The following is a 20,254-nucleotide window of genomic DNA, read 5'->3' as shown; positions in this document are numbered from 1 at the left end:
CAATTTGAGAATAACGGAAGTAACAAGGCTCCAAACAAGCTCCCGAAGAGGAACTTTCAAAACTAACACCTCTGTGCGGAAAAATCCGGAAGAACCTTCAAAAAATTTCGAATGTGCGGAGATTTCCGGAGAAACCTTCGGAAATTTCCGGAGGTCCAGAGATTTCCTGAATTAGGTCCGGAGATTTCCAGAATTCCAAAACAGCCTGCGTGAGGAGGAAAGAAAAATCCGAAACTCGATCAAACGACCTCCAAAAATCACGAAATTTGAACCATAGCCTTACAACATAGTAAAGAAGTTTCTCCTAAGAAATCATCCCTAAAAGATTTGTCAATCAAAGGGAATTCCAAATTTCAAAAGTACTATTTTTTCAACCCCTAAACTTGAATCGCCCCGATCTATGAACTCGTGAGGTTTGAATCAAATCCCTTTGGTGGAAAGGTTCAACTCATGTATTAGTTCATATCCAAACAATCGGTTCGACTCAAAACACTCCACAACTCACGAATCGAACAAAAATCTGAAGGGGGTGGAGAGGAAGAAGCAAGAACGCGAAGAACACAAATGAAATTTGCAAATCCAAATGGGATGGAACAAGATGGCACGAAATAGATCTTTGGATTACTTAACCATGTCCGGTTACAAGCCACTTCTTAGCACAATCAAAGCTAGGATGGAGAAAAGATCAAATAAAGATCCCTTCTCTCTCCCCTCTCCTCTCTCCCAAAGCTCTCACAAACAAATGAGTAGCAACCACCAACTAGCCCAAGGAGATAGCTGCCCCAAACAACCCTCCTACACATATATAGGCATTTGGCCAATGTCCAAAATGCCCTTACATTAAGCATACAACTCCAAACCCCCAATGGGCAAAACTGTCCAACTTTTTCTTTGTTCAGCAGATGGACTCAGTGCCTTCACGACTTAGCTTCGCCTCGACGCAAGCTTCGTGAGGGTGCCACGCGTCCTTCGACTCGACGCTGTTCGGCCGCACCGAACTCGCTCCCGATTTTGAGGCCGAAACCGGCAAACCTGCCTGCGCGGTGGTTTTGAGGCCCAAAACACCCAAACCCTCTCACACCCACCTGGCGTGACTCACCCCCGGTTTTGAGGTCAAACCAGTCAAACCCTTTTGCACGCCACGCAGGCGAGGCATGACTCATTCCCGATTTTAAGGCCAAACCGGTCAAACCCTCTTGCACGCCCCGCAAGGCGTGACTCACCGATGTCGACACGTGTCCGACCTCCACCAAGCCTTCGACGCCTCCAAGTCTTTTGCTCCTGGCTCCCAGGCCACTTACTCGACTTGCCTCCATCCCGCTTGACTTGACCGACGCCGTCTCCAACACCGTCCATGTACTCTTACTCTTCCGTGCACCATGTGAACCGCCCATGACTCCGACCGGACTCCTCAGGTCCCTCGATCCAAGCCTATTCGTGTCCACACTTCACAGCCCTAGTTCATCGGCATGGACCTTTCGCGCTTGACCTTCACCTCATGTCGTCGACCGCCATAACGCGTCCTACACCTGCACATCACAAGCCAAGACACACAACACACAACATACGGTATACTCAAATACCACAACACAACTCACACAATACACACCTCCAGTTAGGCGTTAGCATAATCAAGCATATATGGAATATGGACTCAACCGGTAAAGCCTCAAATCATCTAGTCAATCACTCATCACAAATAGACCAAGGCACTTCTCAACTTGGTCCCTCAGAACCTCCTAGGCGGGTTGTCGGTCTAAAACACCGACAGCTGGCGCGCCAGGTAGGGGAAGTCGCCGAGTTTCTCCACGCGAGATTGATGGCACCACTCATCATCAAGCCCGTTTTCTCCTTCGAGGCGGGTGCAACTTTCATCTTCGGTTCCTGGCTTTGCATCGCTGACGGCACTGGATCTTTTCAACGCCACATCATCGGCAACCAGGAAAAGAAGTGTCTTGATGAGGATTTCCTTCAAGAAGCAAAGAATCCCACCAAGAAAAACCAAAATTTCAATGTCAACGACATCAAGTTCGACTACGGCTCGGAGTCGACCTCGACTTGGACTAGCCTGCACAGGCTAATGCCCAAGTTATCCCACAAGTCAATTTCAACTCGAAGTCGATTCCCGCACGGACTCTGCAACACAGCCGTGATCCACCAAGGTTTCCTCACTTGAATCCAATCCAAACTCGAGTCAATCAAGGACTGCGACTATGAGTCGGACTACATCCAAGAGATCCCTTTACCAGGCCCAGCTCAAGGCTTAGTAATTACTTCAACTCCACAGGAAAGGTTCATTTATTGGCCTGGAAGAAAGCCATCTTTCTTGGCCCAAGATTATGAGTCATGCCTTTTCGCTCACATAGACAACCTCCCGTATCAAGAGGGCATCCCGCTCACTTCAACCATGAGGAAGGAAGCACTACAGAGATCGCAACGTCAAGCTCTGGAAGCTACTACCTGGACAGAGAAATCTTTGTCATCACATCTCAAAACAACGACGCGGGCGCCAGCCTCCAGAGAACTCCTCGACGGGTTACGCAACTCGATGACATTTCACAAAATGAATCATCAGCTAACGCCTCGCAAGACAAAACTTCCGAACAGAGAAATCAAAGAAGAGCACGCAATGCTACCCGAGCAGATCGTCGCCGACTACTAACTACGAACATTCCTATCGTGAACCTCGAAAGAGCATTCAACGCAGTGCAAGATCAAGAGCACAACACTCCACTCGCAGCAATTGCCTTAATCAATCTCATATCAACTCTCATACCTCATGACAGAGACAACGAGTTAACAACACAACTCACGGAATGGGGCAACGGGTTAATAGCACAACTCGCCGAGCAAGCTTACAAACTACTCGACAAAGAGTCTCCAATTCCATCTGTTCCTCACAACTCGGCCCACCAAAATGGCAGTAGAGATGTTGCAGCCCACGGTGGCCATTGCGAGGCTCCAAGAAAAAGTAACGAAGTAGTCAACCAGCCAAGGCAACATAGCCAAAGGCAAAATAGAGATGAACGCGAGGCTCCAAGGTGAAATAGGGATGCAGGAGAGGCTAGCTGCCCTAATTCTGCAAAGAGCCCTTGCCACCGCAGAACGGGTCGCGAATCCTCAATTTTCAGCGACCTAAGAGAGGTAATCAATAGCAACTGTCACCGCGAACGCGAAATTGAAGTTGATGACTATAACCATTTTCCCGCCTTCACCGCAAGGGTAATGAAGACTAAACTACCCGAGAAGTTCAAGCCAACAGGGATCACCAAGTATGATGGTAAGCAAGATCCAGTCCAATGGCTACAGTGCTACTCACTAGAAGTTCAAGCAGCTGGGGGCAACGATGATACAAAGGTCATTCACTTCCCCATATGCATGGAACCCGCGCCGTTAACATGGCTCGAATCACTCAAACTCAGATCCATCGACTCTTGGGAAGACTTGACAAAAGCTTTTACCAATAATTATGCGGGCTCCATGTCTCGCCCAGGGAAAAAAATTGATCTAAGCTAAGTCAAACAGAAAGAAAGCGAGACACTTCGCGACTATCTACGTTGTTTCTTTGAAAAGAAGGCTACAATAGTCGACATTTCAGAAACATATATCATCGAGTGCTTTCAAAACGGCCTCTATGATCGTCGAACATACCAAGACTTTGGCAGATGTCGTCCAGCCACCGTCAAAGATCTCAAAATCATGGTGCAACAATGGGCAGACGAAGAAGATAAAGAACATGAGAGATTCGGCTCTCATCGCAACCGCAGTCGCGACAACAACAACAACAATCATGAACAAGACAGAAACCAAAACAATGATACTTGAAACAACTACTCGGGTAATCAGAATCGCAAGCGCAAACCTGACAATTCTATCGCAGCTATGACCAACTTAGGCAAGAAGGGGTCACACAAACGCAATGACGGGCCCTCCTTCACCGAGTTACTCAAGAAACAATGCCCATGGTATCCGAACAGCAAACACTCGGCGATAGATTGCTACAACATACGTCGAGTAATGCAAGAATTACCCGCACCACCCCCTCCCGAAGACTTTGGTCAAAAGAAGGACAAGGGTAAGGGCAAAGTCAATAAAGAAGATGAAGGCGAAGGTGAATTCCAAACTGCCTTAAAAACGGTCAACATCATTTTTTGCGGAATCCCGGGTACCGCGTCCAAGCGGTCCAATAAGCTAGTGGGAACCAATCCGACTAGTGGGAGAAATCGAGTTGTAATCGAACTTATCCCCCGAACCTTGGAATAGGTCAAAAAATTTGTTGAATTTCTCAATGAAATCTTCCAAAACTTGACGATGAAGGTTGATGTCGTGCTGCTTCTCCTCCGAGGCCAGTGCGATGTAGCGGTGGAAGTTTTCAGTGCCGTCTGTGATGCAAAAACCAGGAACCGAAGATAAATGCCGTGCCCGCTTCGAACGCGATGGTGGGCCTAATGATGACTTGAGCCATCGAATTCGCCAGTAGATTCTCAGCGAGAGCTCCTACCTGGCGCACCAGCTGTCGGTGTTTAGACTTGGCAACCTACCGAGGGGGTACCCGAGGTTGTGTTTTATGCGTGGGGTTCGCTGAGATCAGGAACTCGAAGGTGAACTCGAACACACAATTTAGACAGGTTCGAGCCGTTTAGATCGCGTAATACCCTACGCCCTGTATGTTGGTTGTGTTGTATTGATTGAACTTGTTTGGAGGGTGTCCCTGCCTCGTCTTATATTACCGGAGGCAGGGTTACAGGTAGGTTGTTTATAAGAATACTAGTCAGATTCGACTAGAGTCTTACTCTAATTGGTACGAGTAGTTTTCTAATCCTCGACTAATTTTTATCCTCCACATAGACCACGCTGTCCTACACTAATACGTCTCGGTGTGCAGTCCTATATTTAGAACTGTGTAAACTTTCTGGTGAGCCTATAGATGTATAAACAACATTGGATTTTTTGCTTTTCAAGAAGCTCAACTCGAAAGCCGGCTGTTTGTTTGGGCTTCCAGCTTCTGGAAGCCCAAACAAACATGACCTTAGTTGTTACAAGTTATTGAAAAATCGGTTTCTTAACCATAACCATAACTAAAACTGGTACTCCCTCCGTATGTTTTTATTGTCGCCGGTGGTTCTAGACAAAAGGATCCAGGATGTTTTGTTGGCGTAGTTGAATGAAAAAGTGGCCTGCCATATTTTCCCTTGGCGGCAGCTTCCACTCGGCGTTAATCTCGTGCTGCCTGGATAGTGATTTCCTTTTTCTTGTGACATGCATTGGTACAGCCATAGTACTGATCATACTCTGCTCAATGCTCAATTGCTCATGTCTTGCAGCTGCATTCCTTGTGGGCATGTGTATGGCAGATCCTGCCTGTTTAGATGGTTGATTCAAAGCAGACACGAGGCAGCTAAGGTACTTGGCATCATGATAATAATATCTCAGTTTTAGGGACACTTGACCCTATATGCGGATGCGGATGATGTAGCTCAAATGCTCAATCTATGCCCATCTTTCCAGTGCCCTTAGTGTGGAGAACAGTATAAATACGACAGTATTATTGATCTCTACATCACCACGGAACATCTCTGGGATGACTGCCACCACGAACAGGTTTGCTCCCTCCCTCCCTCCCTCCCTCCCTGGCATTCTGCATTATTTAAATATACCCTGGAAACACAGGCATCAAGGCAGGGTGAAGAAGAGGCTTCACTAGAGGTTATGGAAAGTGTGCTGGAAGTGATAGCTCTGTGGGATGAAGTGATAGCTCTGGTGGAAGAAGATATAGCTCAGAGGGATGAAGTGATAGCTCAGATGGAAGAAGAGATGGCACAGATGAAAATGAGTAAATAGCTGAGGTGATGACCCAGGCCCATGAGACCGAGGCTAGTCTAGTAAACAATCATCATACCTTGAAATCAATAGATCGGTTGGTCAGGTTGAGCGTGGCGACTGCAGTGCTCCTGTGCGAGATCCTACTTCCGAAGCTGTGGTAGTCTTGTATCCTGTCTGCTGCAGAACTGTCCGGTGTGTGTGTGTATATACGGTAGCTGACTAGCTGCAGACTGTGGGTGGATGGAGCTCGATCCTTGGGCAGGCATGGTAGCTGACTAGCTCCGAGGCACTGTGCTTGTGGGCGAACGCCTTAACCAGCTTTTGAATCAGTATTTCGTATGAGCTCCGGCGATGTGTTCTCTCTTAAGTCTCGATGTACACGAATGTGACGGGGTCGAGTTGCGCGGTACGCTAGAATGCTAGATTATCAACCACACCATGTTCTGTTGCTCAAACTTGAAGTTGGACACACCTCCAACGTTCCAACGAACCAGTGGCGGAGCTGGAATTTAAAATGCATAGTTTACATCCTGTTTGGTATGGTTCCAACTCCGAGTAGAACTGCTCCACTCCAGAACTCCAGGTGGAGCTAGCTCCACTCCAGAACTAAAATGGTGTGTTTGGCCAGATGGATGCTCTCAACTAAAAAAAATCGATTTCAGTGTGTATTGCCATTGTTGCTCCCAATTTAGGCCCCACTTGTCATCCTCTATATCCCATCTTCTTCTCCTGCCACGCTCTGCTCGGTGCTATCCACGTCAAGCTCCGCAGCGGGGCTTGGGCGGCGACGGGGGCTGGCGGCGGTGGGGCCGGGCGGCGATGGGCGGCAGGGCGACGGTGACCGCGGATCCCACCTGGCCAGGCGGGCGACAGGGCCGGGGCGGCAATGGGCGGCGGGACTGGGCGGCGACGGGGGCGGGGCGGGGCGGGGCGGCGCCGGGGGCGGGGCTCGGTGACGGCGGCGACGGGGGCGGGGCGGCGACGGGCGGCGGGGCTGGGCGGGCAGGCGGATGCGCGGGTGGGGAAATAAGGCGCGGGTGGGAGCTCGGGAGGAACAGAATGAAACGTTTTTTTGTGTAACCAGTGGCATTGGTAGGTAATTACCCACCAACTCCATGAGGAGGTTCGAAAGAGAGAGTTTTGGAGCAGCAAAAGAGGTGCTCCAAAACTCCACCTCCATTTGCACTACAGCTCCATGGAGTTGGCTGTTCCATGGAGTTTTGAAGTTGAGGTGTTTGGCTGGATTTTTTGGTGGAGTTGCTGGAGTTCTGGAGTGGAGCCATGCCAAACAGACCCTTAATCGACTAATGATGGCTCCTTGGAAGATCTCACACGTTTGATGATGTGAGACGACACATAGAGATGCATAGCGCATATAGCATCATCAAAAGTGCTTATATCCTACTCAAAACATACTTAATCATCGGACCAGGGATAAGTCATTATCTCCCACGAAACGTAATGTTGATGAGTTTTGACTCAGTGTTCCGGTACAAATCAGGGAGTCAGAAAAATGGCACGGGCTCATGCATGTGCACTCAAAACTCAAAAAGTTTGCACCAACTTTCAGAGCAAGGTTGATGATGACCCAAAGAAAAGAAGCAGTTGTTAGTACCGCTAACAATTTATGTTTTTATCATCCAACAACAGTGTCTAAATCGATTCTGTATGACTTTATACGTTGACCACTAAAGTACGGTATGGAGAAAACGGTTTGAGGGGGTGTTTGATTCCACGACTAGCCACGCCACAACTTTGGCAACCACAGTAATTTAGGAAGGTGTTTAGTTGATTACTTGCTTTTGGCACGCCACAACTTTCCATCGATTCTGCAGTTGTTCTTTCTCGCCACGGCCACTGAACCTTTAGCGCCGATTTTTACCGTCAGATATTATGGCGCACCACTAGTTGGCGTGACTTTCTACAGCTACCAGCGAACTACAAATTGTACAGTATGTGTAAGTCAAAATTAAGTATTACCATAGTGTGGCTGCACAAATTCTAGAGCGCATGGTCTTTCGATTTACTGAATGAAACACTTGTACTTTCGATGGATAATTGCCTGTGCTGCCACCCCACGGCATGCATCTGTCGGCAGCGTTAGCCAGAAGCTCAACTGTGGTCTGTCATCTGTGCACGCACGCTAGCTGGGGGGTATTGACAAGCGCACGTGTAGGCGACCGACGAAGCAATCTTGGAAGCCATCTTTCCATGATCGGAAAGATTCGTAACGACGACGACACGAGAACCGATGCAGATCGATCAGGCTGCGCGGTGGCCCCACACGGCCTTAAAAATTAACCAACCTACTAGTACTCCAGTTGATAATGACCATATATAGTGCGTGCTGATCCGTTAATTACCTACGGTCAGTTAATTAATTACTGCGGTAACCATGGTAGAAAAACGAAATGTCCAAGCTATGACGGAAACCGGTAGCTTAGCTAGAGAAGATGCAGGCCTGAAGTTCTAGCCAACGCATTCCTCTTCCTCAAGAACAGTATTTGATCTGAAACAATGCTAGCTGGAAGATACAGAGCGCCATTGATGGAAGAAGGTGAACCAATTGGAGGTGGAAACCGTGTTCGATTCACAATCGAAATCAAAACAAAGAAGAACGAAAGCACTTACCGCAAAGCGCAGACAAGGAGCTGATTCCTTCACATGGTCTTTGCTGCCAATACAGTTTCAGACTTTCAGATCAGCAGCACCGGTCTTCTTCCCCGACTCCGGTGACGTCTGGAGCCGTTGGGGGGAATGAAGCCTGGTCCGAGACCGTCCAAGGCGACGGCCCGCGCCGCCTGCGGCTGTCCGGCCGGTCTCGCGCCAGACGACATTCCCCTCAACGTACGAGATGATCACGGGAAGACGAAGGAGGAAGAGGAGTGAGTTTCCTTTATACAAGCTTGCTGCCTGCGGCAAATGATGCTGCCTTGTGGCGGGCAATGGCGTCAAGCCCACAAGCAAGCCCCTTTCTGGCTTGGCTTCTTTGCTGCTTTCACACTACATCTTGCAGTGCCTGCACAAACCAAATCTTTGCCTGCACATCACAATGCAAACGTCAAAGAGGATTTTATATGTTAGGGGATTGAGACATTTAGTCATGGTCAGTGATTTTAATATGGGCATACGCATACATTCAGTCCCAGATCGCAATCATGAGTAATATATGCTCAGCTATGATGGTTATGCAAAAACGTGGCGCCAAGATTCCGTGGATAGGTCAACTGAACCGATAGATTTGTGGGCAGAAAAGTAAGTTAATCCATCGTGAAATTCGACCCATCATCATTACGCTTATGCTTGGCTATGATTAAGCATAATAGTGAGTCGCTGGAGGGAAAAGGATTAGTAAAATGGTTTGTTCTTTCAGGAGTGCTTGACCCTGACATCAGTTGATGATTTTTATTCCCCAGCAAAGGCCAGAGGGGTTCTTTTACATATATTAGCTTTGCATTGCGTTGCCGGGCTGTTTTGATTCCAAGCTTAGCACTTAAGAAACTACTGGCCGTGAGGCGCCCTGCTACAGCAAAAGAGCCTTTTTCTGAGGCTGTGGATTACAAGCAGTTTGGATTTTCTCTTTTTGACAAGAGAACTTTTCGCCCCTAATGTTATATATCAAAATAAAAAAATTATTTACAAACAAAGACAAAAGAAAATTACACTTTACTGTCTAGCCATTCTACTCTACTGGGGAGATATTTCTTCTTTCCCTTTTGGATAACCCCTAACAAACTCATGCTTGAAAGAACGCTTCGTAATTTCAGTTGAAAAAAGCTTTTGCCTGAAGATGACATTATTGTGCACCATGATATTAACCCCATAATTTCCATGAAGAAAGGCTTGCTACCTGTTGCCTGAGATATCACAGAATGTGAAATTGTAGCAAGTTGGGTTGGATGTGTAGATCAACTGCATTGCAAATGGGCAGAACAGGAAGAGATGCTCTATCATGTGACGCTGAACAGAAAACACATTTACAGTCATCAAGATGCATATTTCTTCGCATCATAGCTCTAGTGTTCAGTTCAGCCTATCTTTGATCAGGATTCAGGAGCTAGGAAACAAATCTTGTGCTTCTGCTCTTTATTATTGCCATTTGACAAGAATGATTTTTTTTCTTCACCTTGTTTGTTTTTTATCTAAGAAAAAGATTGCCTAATTTGTTTCTGTTCTTTCTTTTTTGGTGAACGGGCCATGTCACTTGTTTTTCATTATCAGGCTTTTTGATGGCTTTCAGCTTTCTATTGACAGGGGAATCAAAGATCTTGTACTTTCCGGATAACTCTAGCTTAGTTTACCCCACTTGAATAACATTACTGAAAGATATTTCTGAAACCTAGTAATGACCCTTAAGCACATGAGTAACTACTGGCCACGAGCGACCCACGCACTGCAACAGCGAAAGGCTCTTTTTGTGAGGCTGTGGGACAAGTTTTATTTTGTGCTCTTTTTGGCATTGACGAACCAATAAAAATTCCCCGGGTCACAGGTAACAAAGTGCTATATTCCATATCAGGCGTCAACATGGTTTTTATAGGAACTAAACAACTTAGCAATTGCCATTTTTAGAACCTAGAAAAAACTATAGCACATCACCAGAATTACAAAGCTGGAGGTGCGGGCTCACCAGAAATACAATGAAAGGAAAGAAAACACAAGGAAAATTAGAGAAGCAGGCCATTGTGGGCCTAGAAGCAAGAGGTCAGATAGATAGAGCAAGCCCACAGCCAATCACGAAAGCCCTGAGCATATTTCGGCCCAGTCCACCATAAACACACAATAGGCCCAAAAAGCCGCGCACAGCGCCGCTGGTGTGAACAGAACGGGGTCCTCTGACCTCTCTGCTGCTAAACCCCCACCTCGCTCCTCTCCACCAACTTTAAAACCCCATTCTCTCTCCACCCTTGATCCCTCACGTGCTCCGCCGCGCCGCGGCTCGTCGTCGCCGCCGCCATTGCCGCCTCCACCTCGTGCTCCGCGCCTCCGCCGTCCAGGCGGCTCCCTTCCTACGAGAAGGTACGGATAAGCTCTGGTGCGTGAGTGCGCGCGCGTCCCGGGAATCACGCCCTCTGGTCGGGTTGGGCGGCGGCGCGGCCTCGACCCCCGCGGGCGGCGCTAGGGGCGGCGCTTCCGTTTCTAGGGTTGGGGGAAGGACGATGGGGTTGGATTGAGGGAGCGCAGGGTAAGGCCTGAGCGTTTGGGGTGCAAAACGGCGTCAACTTGATCTAATCGCAAAACTGTGTTGCTGGATTTTTCCTTCTTTTTTTTGTTCTTAGGCGTAGTTTTGGGGTCGTCTCTGCGGATTGCTACTCGTATGATGCATGCGTAGGACTGCGATTATGGTCTGGATGGTGAAGGCTGCTGCTTGAGAAGCAGTATCAGACGCTGCTGGCATTTAAGTTCGAATTTCACTTGTACTGTATTTGGGGCAAATCAATTTTCGAGCCTATTAGGTCTTTGTGCTGTGTGGTTTCTATTATGTATCGGGATTGCTCGACATTTCCCATCGTTAGTTCTTTTAACTATACTATCAGCACGTGTCACTGACATTTAATTGCAATACTCTACTGTATCCTACCCATTAGGATGTAACAGTATTATTATTTCTGTTGGGTGTTGATTTAACCTGTGTTGTCAATATTTTTTTATGCTTCAGTGCTGCTAGCATGGCTAAGATGCAGTCAAGTTCCAAGGAGCAAATGGTCCATAAAGCGGCTTGCAAATCCCATGAGCAGAGTGTTCTCAAACAAGGCGCTGTTGATGATGAAGACTCTGGTGATGCCACTTCCTCTGCTGTTGAAAACAGGTATCCTGGTTGGCCTGGAACCAGTGTCTTCAGGATGCTGATTCCTTCACATAAAGTCGGTGCGATAATTGGCCACAAAGGTGAGAAGGTTAGAAGACTGTGTGAGGAAACAAAAGCCTGCGTCCGAATTATAGGTGGCCATCTATGTGCGGCAGAGCAAGCTGTAAGTAGTCCACTCCACAGTTACCTTATTATCAATTTAGGTTCCCTGGTTTCCAAACAGGGCCTAAATAATTTTTTTCATTTCTTGTTCATTGGATAATACCATTTCTTGTAATTTTGGCTGCATTACATTTCCCTTTTATCTTTTAGGAAAGAAATTTGTTTGTTTTCCTTTGAAAACCGTAGTGGTTTTCATCCTTGAATCTGGTCAGTTACAACTCGCTGCTACAGGTTGCAATAAAGTTTTGGGTTTAGTTAGTGAAATAGATAAAAATGCTCCATGCTTTCATTAAATTTGTAGGCCCCTTTGAACTTTGGGTAGCTATCAATTTTTGGCCCACACGAATCCTGTATTTACTTCACTTTATCCTGATTAAAAGAAAGGGGATTTTGTCAACCCACTATCATCCTTTTTTTATCTTATTAATCTTATGTTGCGCTGTTAATTATTATAAATTATTCAGTTCCCTATTCCGACAACCCTGCTCTCCACGAGTACCCAGGAGCTAGAGCAGTACTGCTATAACTGCAACTCCTTTTAATCAACAATAACTGATGAGATCTAAACAGGATTATACTGTGGATTTTTTTTAAGGGCATGGAGAAATATTTTGGAAAAGAAAACAAGGGAACAAATCGCTTAGCTGTAAAAGCATTTACCACAAACTAAGGGAAAAAATCCATAAGCTAACCATAATAAAAACTCTTCAAAACAGTATGGCTTGGCGGCCACAATTCTTGGACCATATATTCCTTTTTTAGTGTCCTTGGTTGTCTCTCCCATGACTCTTAAATGGAGAACATGATTTATGTTTGGAAAATTTAGGTTCATGCCATTGTCTCAATTACCTTTGCTTCTGTAATTATCCATTTCATGCCACTTGTTCTGAAAGTTGTTCAATTCATGCCACACCTATCACAGTCTGTTATCTCCCATTAAATTTTTGCTGAGCTGGCAGCTAAAGACATTTCAAAATTCCTTCATGTTCTGGTTCAATGTAAAGAGTTGTCCTAAAACTTGCTCTTCTTTTCTTGTTTGAAGGTAATCATTTTTGGAAAGGAGCTGCCTGATGAGCCACTACCTCCAGCTATGGATGCGCTACTAAGAGTATATCAGCAAATAATTAATGATGATGCTTTAGATGTGGGATCCAATAGTACATTTGTGACACGGATTCTTGCACCAAGTGAACAGGCAGCAAGCCTTATTGGTGAGCAGGGTGCGATGATAAGTTCAATCATGCAAGCTTCTCAAACCAATATCCGTGTCCTTGGTAATTTTCTTATTTTGATGTGCCTATCAGCTCATGTTTCCGCTACTACTTCCTTCTGTTGATATCAGCGACTGTCACAGAAGTGCATGGTTATCTTCAGATGATTGTGCTGACTTAGTGAGAACATGAGTAATCTGTCTGTAAGCAAACACTATATTGTACTGAAGTATGAAGTTAATCCTGTTTCTGCCCAACTTTGCTCTGGTGAAGCCCATGTTAGCATAAATTGTACTTTACTCTCATCACAGAAGTATACCTGCTATTTCAATTGCATATTTTCTCAAACACGGTTGCACACTTGAACTTATCGATGTTAGGCTGTAGATGCACTTCTGAAATATAGTGTTGCTATAGTGATGATGTATATATGTGCTATATGTTGTCAGGTATCAATACCTCATATATGCTCAGCAAATCTTGGTCTACATTCAAAGAGTTCTGATAAAGTATAAACTGTGCCGGAACTTTTTAATTTTTCAATTGTTCATGTACCTTTTTTCTTACTTTTGAACTGTTTCCTTGGAGTTTTGTCCAGTAATATCAACTTTAACACTGAAATGACAGCTCTTGATTCATTAGTGCAACAGAAAAGAAACAGTTTAAACCATTCTTTCATCAAAATCACATGATATAACATGGTTTTCCCCCCATCCAGTTTTATTTATAAAGTGGGTTTCACTGTCGCTCTTATGTTCGGTATTATTTAAATTTGTAAGTTTCGAATTGTTATTGGCCTAGATGATAGTCTATCTTTTCTATTTGGAGCCACCATGACACAGTTTGAGCGTGTTATTCTTGCAATTGGTATTGTTGGGGTTGTCAGTCCAGCCTTCAGTATTATTTAGTCTGTACCTCATTCATTGCATGGTTTAACTTTTTAGATGGTGATCTGCCACCTGTTGCACTGGAAGAAGATCGGGTTATTGAAATATGGGGATTGCCTTCAGCAGTGCATAAGGCTTTGGAACTTGTTGCTTCTCATCTGAGGAAGTATCTGGTTGATCGAAGTGTTATCCCATTGTTCGACCGTCATGTAAGTTGCCAGTTTTTTAAAAAATGGTTACTTAACACTTTAACAGGCATACTGAAATGAGAGAACATTTTTACCCTTACCAACGTTTAATTTTAACAACTCGTTCTTCAGGTCCCTATGCCAATGTTGCACACGGACATGCCTCTGTGCCACTACATTGACCATCCTGATGGCCCTGTGCATGCAGATAGTCCAGGCTATCACTCTGTATGTTCTGAAGATTTTCAGCGTGAACCATGGATTGACACTTCCTATTTGAGGGTTAGGCATCCTATCGAAAACCTTCTACATGCTGATACATTTGAACACAGATGGGAAGCACCTACATCTTTCAGGCGATATCGATCGGTTACACCACCAAACCATGGTAGAAGTGCATATGGGCCAGAAGCATCTTCACCTATGGAGGCATATCAATCAGCTCCTATGGAATTACGTTCACACTGCAACCTCAGATATGGATGGCATGCAACTCCAATTAGTCCAACAGCTTCTTTTGAAAGAGTACGTTCCCTTATATCTGTGTATGGACAACAAGCACATCCACGGAGACAGACATATCAATCAGCTGAAATGGGCAAACATCGACGCTTCGTAAAAACTTTACATGGAAGTGAAGCTTATCCAACCAGGGTATCTCCATCAGATGCTAGTGAACTACCTCCTAATCCTGGTATTTCTGCACGTGGACGAGAAGCATCTCCACCCTTCAGGATGCATCCACCAACTACTGTGGAAAATCTTCTGCACTGTCGCGTATCTGCATGTGGGCCAGAAGCACCACCACATCAGGCTCCGCCTTCATCAACCAGTCGGTCTGCAGCAGTTGCTTCTCAGGTTTGTATGGTTACCAAAGGCATCTTATTTGTATGCTTGATCACATGTTTTGATTTTCCTGCTAAAACTGATTAATATCTATTTGGGATGGTGTGTTGTTTGACAGGTCAAGAAGAAGATGCAAGTTCCAATATTCTATGCTGAAGCTGTGATTGGGCCATCTGGTGAAAGAATCGAATACATTCGGCGTACCAGCAGATCGAGCATTTTGATAAACGATTCTGAGGAGGGTATAATGTCTATTGAGATCACTGGAACTGCTGCAACAGATGTTCTAACTGCAGAGCAGCTGATTAAGGTAAGAGGTTTTCATTATACGTCTTCTGAGATGATATATTATCCTTTTGATGGTACTTGCATGATTATTATGCTGAGAAAATAATTTTATTAAATTTCATGCTCGACTCCTCTGGTTGCATGTATAGAACATACAATTCTGTCCTCTCGTTGGATGCCTATGTTTAGTGTCTATTATTTTCAGTCCTGTAAATCTATTGGCACCTGTTGGGTAAGAGTGCAACGGATGCCATGCTGGTTTTGTTCAAATGCTCAACATCAGTCTAAGTGCATCGGCAGAAAGGCTGATAGCTACTAACCTGTGTATGCGTGTGTGTTTCTCTTTTAATGAGTCATGCCCAGGTTATTAGACCATTAACCTGCTGCTATACTTAGATCTAGCGATGAGAATACCGGGTCATCAATATGCTTCCCTGCTCTAGTTGTCATCATTTATATGTACTAAGTGAGTATTTCAATGGTAATCTGATGTTAATATTGGCTGAATAAACAGCCAGCTCATTAATATGTGACCAGTAAAAAATGGTGGCGGTCCATTTTACTTGTTCTGCATACCATCTTGTTTTAAGCTGATGCTTTATAATGTATTCCATTCATGGTTATCTGCATTACAATCATCGGCTTTTCACTCTCTTGACCATTGTTTTATTTTCTAGAACTTTATGGCTGAAGCAGCTGCCGCCTCCCCTGGTCATAGTTTCGACTTCATTCCATCATATTTGCCAGCATCCAGATCTCCCCAAGTTGATAGTCTTACTACTGAGAAAAGCGGAGTGACTAGTTTGCCAGCTCCGCGCCTTCAAATGATATACTGAAAGCTCCCAAAAGTTTTGTTTCTGCACATACCACCAAATATACCCAAACCCTGATACCGGCAACACAGGAAATACAAAGACAGTAAATTCAGAAGATCAATTGATATTTATCCTGAGATGATTCTAGCGGTACAATTTTAACCCTGAGAATTTCATCTAGATTCTTTTTTTTGAAACGTATTTCATCTAGATTCTTTGTAGACTGTTTTATTGTAGCCTTATCCATTCCATGGTTTAAAAACTGGAGCCTGAGCTGTTGGTGAGTTAAAAAAGCTAGAGCCTGAGCTTTTTGGACTATGGAAGTGAATTTTTGGTTGATTCGGCAGACTGTACAAGATGTCTGATGAGATGTTTGAAGTTTTAACTGTTGGGTTGCAATGAATCGAATTTGTACTAATCTTTACTCCTTGAGATCGATCCCTATCATTCGTTGTTTCTGTGGTACCTGCTCTAGTGTCATTTGCTACTTAGGTATGAATTTTGATTGCTACTACTAGAATGCCTGGGATTACTAGGTGCTGCACAAGAAGGCACCCACTACCAATGTTTAGAAAACCTGTGGTCTGTGGAAGGGATCTAGTCTAGAGATGGATATATTTTTCTTTTCTATAGCAAGCATGAGAAATAATGTAAAACCTTTTGAATATAAACAAAATTCATGAAAGTTGTATGATAGCACAAAGGTCAAGATTGCAATGTTATTCGAAGCGAAGGTAGGGAGAAAAAATTGTTTTTTTAGGTCAAAAGCCAGGATAAAATTACAAGCAGGTGGCATGTAAAACGACACCAATATAACAAGCAGGTGCTGGGATGCAGCATCCCAAAACGAGGGGACGCGCTGAAACTTCTCGCCGGGCGCTGTTAGGCATGCGGGGGCGCGTTGGAGAGGGAAAACGCCGCGTTTGGAGCCCCCCTGCTGCAAGGCAGACGCATTCGGCTCCTCGTTTCTCTCTCCTCTCTTCGTTCCCGCGTGGAGAGGGAGAGGGAGAGGGAGACAGGGGAGCGCCCTCCTCTTTCCTGCCAAGAAACCACCATTTTTTTTATACGGATTTCCCCCAATCTTCTCGCCGATTTCCCACGCATTTCCTGGCCTTTTTGGTGGATTCGATTCTCCGGCGAGGTTCTCCCACTGGTTGAAGCATCGGCGCCGCAGGTAGGATTCGATTCCCCCCAAATCCAAGTTCCACTTTTCCCTGTGCAATCAACCATTGATACATTGGAAATTCTACAAGAGGTGTGGTTGCTGCATTGGCGACACACGAATTCGCATCCGTTCTTCCTTCCCAAGGAAGCTCCTTATACAGATCAAAGTTTCTTGGGCAGAGTTGAGGCATTGGCGTGACAAAGTTCCAGTATTTTCTGTGCTGCGTGATTCATTGAGGAAGCACTGCCACCTGTATGTGAAACTTTGATCAGAAATGGCTGTGAAAACCGGCTCAGGATCACAGGACTTCTGGCACCGGTTCTGCCCCATGCTGTCCTACGCTTGTGGCGAGCTTTGTGTAATCATACTGCTATACGTGGCGGCTTTGGCATCACATGCAGCGACAAGGCTGGCGCGCATCTGCGGGCTCAAGGCGCCATGCATCTTCTGCACAAGGCTTGACCATGCCCTCCATGGCAAGGCATGGTTCTCTGCGGATTTAGTTTGCTTCGCGCATGGCTTGGAGGTCTCATCTCTGGCTTACTGCAAGAGCCATGAACAGCTTGCACGCTCTGATGGTCTCTGCAAAACATGCCTCCTTGCATGCACAGCGGTAGGTGCCAGCGAGGAGGTTAACTCTAGCTCCAGATCGAGGTCAAGAAGGTTGTGTTCTTGCTGTTCGGAGCTATTCAAGAATACTCGCAATGCGCAGAAGCATTCTGAAACTGCCAATGCTGTGGAGTCTTGGGATACTGTATGCGGTTCAGAGGACATTAACCCGAGGAGTCAAGTTTATGCAAGTGACAACATGGTTTCCATAACATCCAGGGTAGTACCTGAACATGCCCCTGCAGATCATCCAAAAGAAAAGAGTATGTGTAGCTATCTAAACTATTGTACTCTTGTGTTATTACTATAACTGAATATTTAGAGATTCTAACTAATTATACTCTCATTTCTTGATGTAGCTTTTGTGGTGGGTATTGAGGAACTTCATGAATCAGATGGTTCACCAGGTTCAGATGGACAGTCTAGAAAGGACACTGGCTCTTCTGCGAATGGTGGGACAGCAAAGCCAGCGACCTATAGATCTGCTGCACCGACACGCATTGCTGTCGACCGCAACGGCAGTGTAAAAAGTGCGTACGTTGCTAGGGTCAACTTGACATCTCCTCGGCCATCAGAAATCATCTCTGCCAGGGATAGCAATTCAACAACTCAGCAAGAAGTGAAGGCACTCCTTTCTCAGATTTCTTCTGCAAGGGGCCTTGACAGTTGTTCGAGTGAAGGGACTCCTAGCCCCAGTATCAACGTTGAGAATGAAGAAAGCAATACTACGAGCAAGAAACCATCTCTTGAGAGGAATTATTCCGTGCTCGAACCTTCAGATGGGAGCCTCACCGACGATGCTGAAGGGGAATGCTCTCTTGAGAATGTAAAGAAGCAGCTCGAGCTCAACAAGAAGTCAATGGCTGCTCTTTACAAAGAGCTTGAGGAAGAAAGGAGTGCTTCAGCGGTTGCGGCTAGCCAGACGATGGCCATGATCAATAGGTTGCAGGAGGAAAAGGCTGCAATGCAGATGGAAGCACTGCAGTACCTAAGGATGATGGAAGAGCAGGCTGACCATGACCACGAAGCAATACAGAATCTACATGATTTGCTTACAGAGAGGGAGAAAGAATTACTTGACATGGATGCTGAACTAAGAAACTGCCTGAAGCTCCTAGAGAGCGAGCCATTCAATGATGCGAGATTCGATGCTACTAATACAATGAACAACACAATAGATGACAGAAGTCTGGCATTTGAAGTCATGAATGGCATGGATTTTGTGAGGAGCACCATGTCGCATTTCGAAGATGAAAAGGCACACATTTTGGAATCCTTGAGCAGATTGGAGGAAGATCTCGGCATTTCCACAAACAGACTTGCTTCTGATAATGCCAAAATTAGTCAAGAGGACATACTGTTCGAAGACCATACAAGAGCTGATGGTCAGGAACACATCAGTCGTGAATCAACTTCAGCTCAGCAACGTGAAGGACATGAAATGTTTGACGACAACAAGGATAAATTTTCATGTTCTCCTTCACAAAATGACAAGATGAGTGGTGTAGCAAGTCTTAAGAATGAAATTTCACTGTTGAGCACAAGACTGAGGGCACTTGAAGCTGATCAGGAGTTTCTCAAGCAGGTATTGAGTTCCGTCCAATGTGGCAGTGATGGACTGCAGTGTGTACAGGAGATAACCAGCCATTTAGCAGAGTTGCGAAGAGTTGTGACTTGACGAAAAAAGGTTTTGCCTCGAGTTCACACTATTTGGTCATGAGGTAAGAAGTGTTCATCATTTAATAGCAAGGAGGTGACTTTTGAACATGCTCTGAATAATGAAGACATTTTACAGCATTGCATATACGATGAGAACCTGGAACCTTCATTAGCTACCATGCGCAAACTCTAAAATTTTGTTTTGTGGTGGATACTAGTGTTTACAGTTCCTAAATATCCAAAATAGTGTGTACGAGACTCTAATTTGGCAAATGGGGACCACTGATCTTATCCATAGATCTTCCAGTCAACTGAGAAAGAAACCGAACCCCAGTTTATATCCAATACTTTTTGCAGATCTTCTCATGCAGAGATATACAAGCTAACGATGGTGCTTCCAGTAAGTGCCCGTAATGCCATCCATCTGAAATTGTAGATACTTGGAGATGGATGCCATTGCAGGAGCACCAATGTTCTTCACTTGGGATCTGACTCAATGTGGGAGAGAAAGGCATACCTGACCACAATTTTCCATGTCTTGCACTTGAGTTTTCAATCGACCTAGCTGGCCCATTGTTGCAGATTACTGAAACAGATAAAACATCTCTTGTATGTGACATGGTGGTTGTTGAGATTAGGAGCAAGTCTGTAACAGTAAATGTAACAAACCTTGATGGTTCTTGACAAGAGGAGTTAAATTGTACATGATACATGCACCTCGTGTAAAATCAATGAGTATCCCCTTATTCCGGAATGCAAGGTATCATGCCCATCCAACTACTTCGGTGGTTT

The 20,254-nt window shown here is 45.2% G+C and overlaps 2 protein-coding genes across 4 annotated transcripts; both read left to right on the top strand.

The window, feature by feature from the left end:
- Window positions 1–10,554: 10,554 nt before the first annotated feature.
- Window positions 10,555–16,447, top strand: LOC117838003 (flowering locus K homology domain). The gene is made up of 7 exons (XM_034717864.2): window positions 10,555–10,842; window positions 11,483–11,795; window positions 12,837–13,068; window positions 13,950–14,101; window positions 14,213–14,938; window positions 15,045–15,236; window positions 15,892–16,447. Exons 2-7 carry the CDS (start codon window positions 11,493–11,495, stop codon window positions 16,048–16,050), a joined length of 1,764 nt encoding a protein of 587 aa, XP_034573755.1. The 5' UTR covers window positions 10,555–10,842; window positions 11,483–11,492; the 3' UTR covers window positions 16,051–16,447.
- Window positions 16,448–16,578: 131 nt separating this feature from the next.
- On the top strand, window positions 16,579–20,221 carry LOC117838002 (probable myosin-binding protein 5). Of its 3 annotated transcripts, none has more exons than XM_034717862.2 (3): window positions 16,579–17,203; window positions 17,374–18,066; window positions 18,163–20,221. In XM_034717862.2, exons 2-3 carry the CDS (start codon window positions 17,469–17,471, stop codon window positions 19,479–19,481), a joined length of 1,917 nt encoding a protein of 638 aa, XP_034573753.1. In that variant the 5' UTR covers window positions 16,579–17,203; window positions 17,374–17,468; the 3' UTR covers window positions 19,482–20,221. The 3 variants fall into 3 exon arrangements, with proteins under 3 accessions (XP_034573753.1, XP_034573752.1, XP_034573754.1); XM_034717861.2 differs by having other exon boundaries at window positions 17,283–18,066; XM_034717863.2 differs by having other exon boundaries at window positions 16,579–18,066; window positions 18,163–19,524; window positions 19,820–20,221.
- Window positions 20,222–20,254: the final 33 nt, after the last annotated feature.

The sequence above is a fragment of the Setaria viridis genome, chromosome 9, assembly GCF_005286985.2.
Source record: "Setaria viridis chromosome 9, Setaria_viridis_v4.0, whole genome shotgun sequence".
NCBI lineage: Eukaryota > Viridiplantae > Streptophyta > Magnoliopsida > Poales > Poaceae > Setaria > Setaria viridis.
The sequence above is the reverse complement of the archived record's forward strand: the minus strand, read 5'-3'. Positions and strand labels throughout refer to the sequence as shown.

What these genes read in the sequence shown, in the direction of transcription:
- LOC117838003 (XM_034717864.2), top strand. Translation starts at nt 11,493, where the DNA reads ATGGCTAAGATGCAGTCAAGTTCCAAGGAGCAAATGGTCCATAAAGCG. An exon ending in AACCAATATCCGTGTCCTTG is followed by an intron (nt 13,069 to 13,949) that starts GTAATTTTCTTA and finishes TTAACTTTTTAG; the next exon opens with ATGGTGATCTGCCACCTGTT. An exon ending in TCCCATTGTTCGACCGTCAT is followed by an intron (nt 14,102 to 14,212) that starts GTAAGTTGCCAG and finishes CTCGTTCTTCAG; the next exon opens with GTCCCTATGCCAATGTTGCA.
- LOC117838002 (XM_034717862.2), top strand. Translation starts at nt 17,469, where the DNA reads ATGGCTGTGAAAACCGGCTCAGGATCACAGGACTTCTGGCACCGGTTC. An exon ending in AGATCATCCAAAAGAAAAGA is followed by an intron (nt 18,067 to 18,162) that starts GTATGTGTAGCT and finishes TTCTTGATGTAG; the next exon opens with CTTTTGTGGTGGGTATTGAG.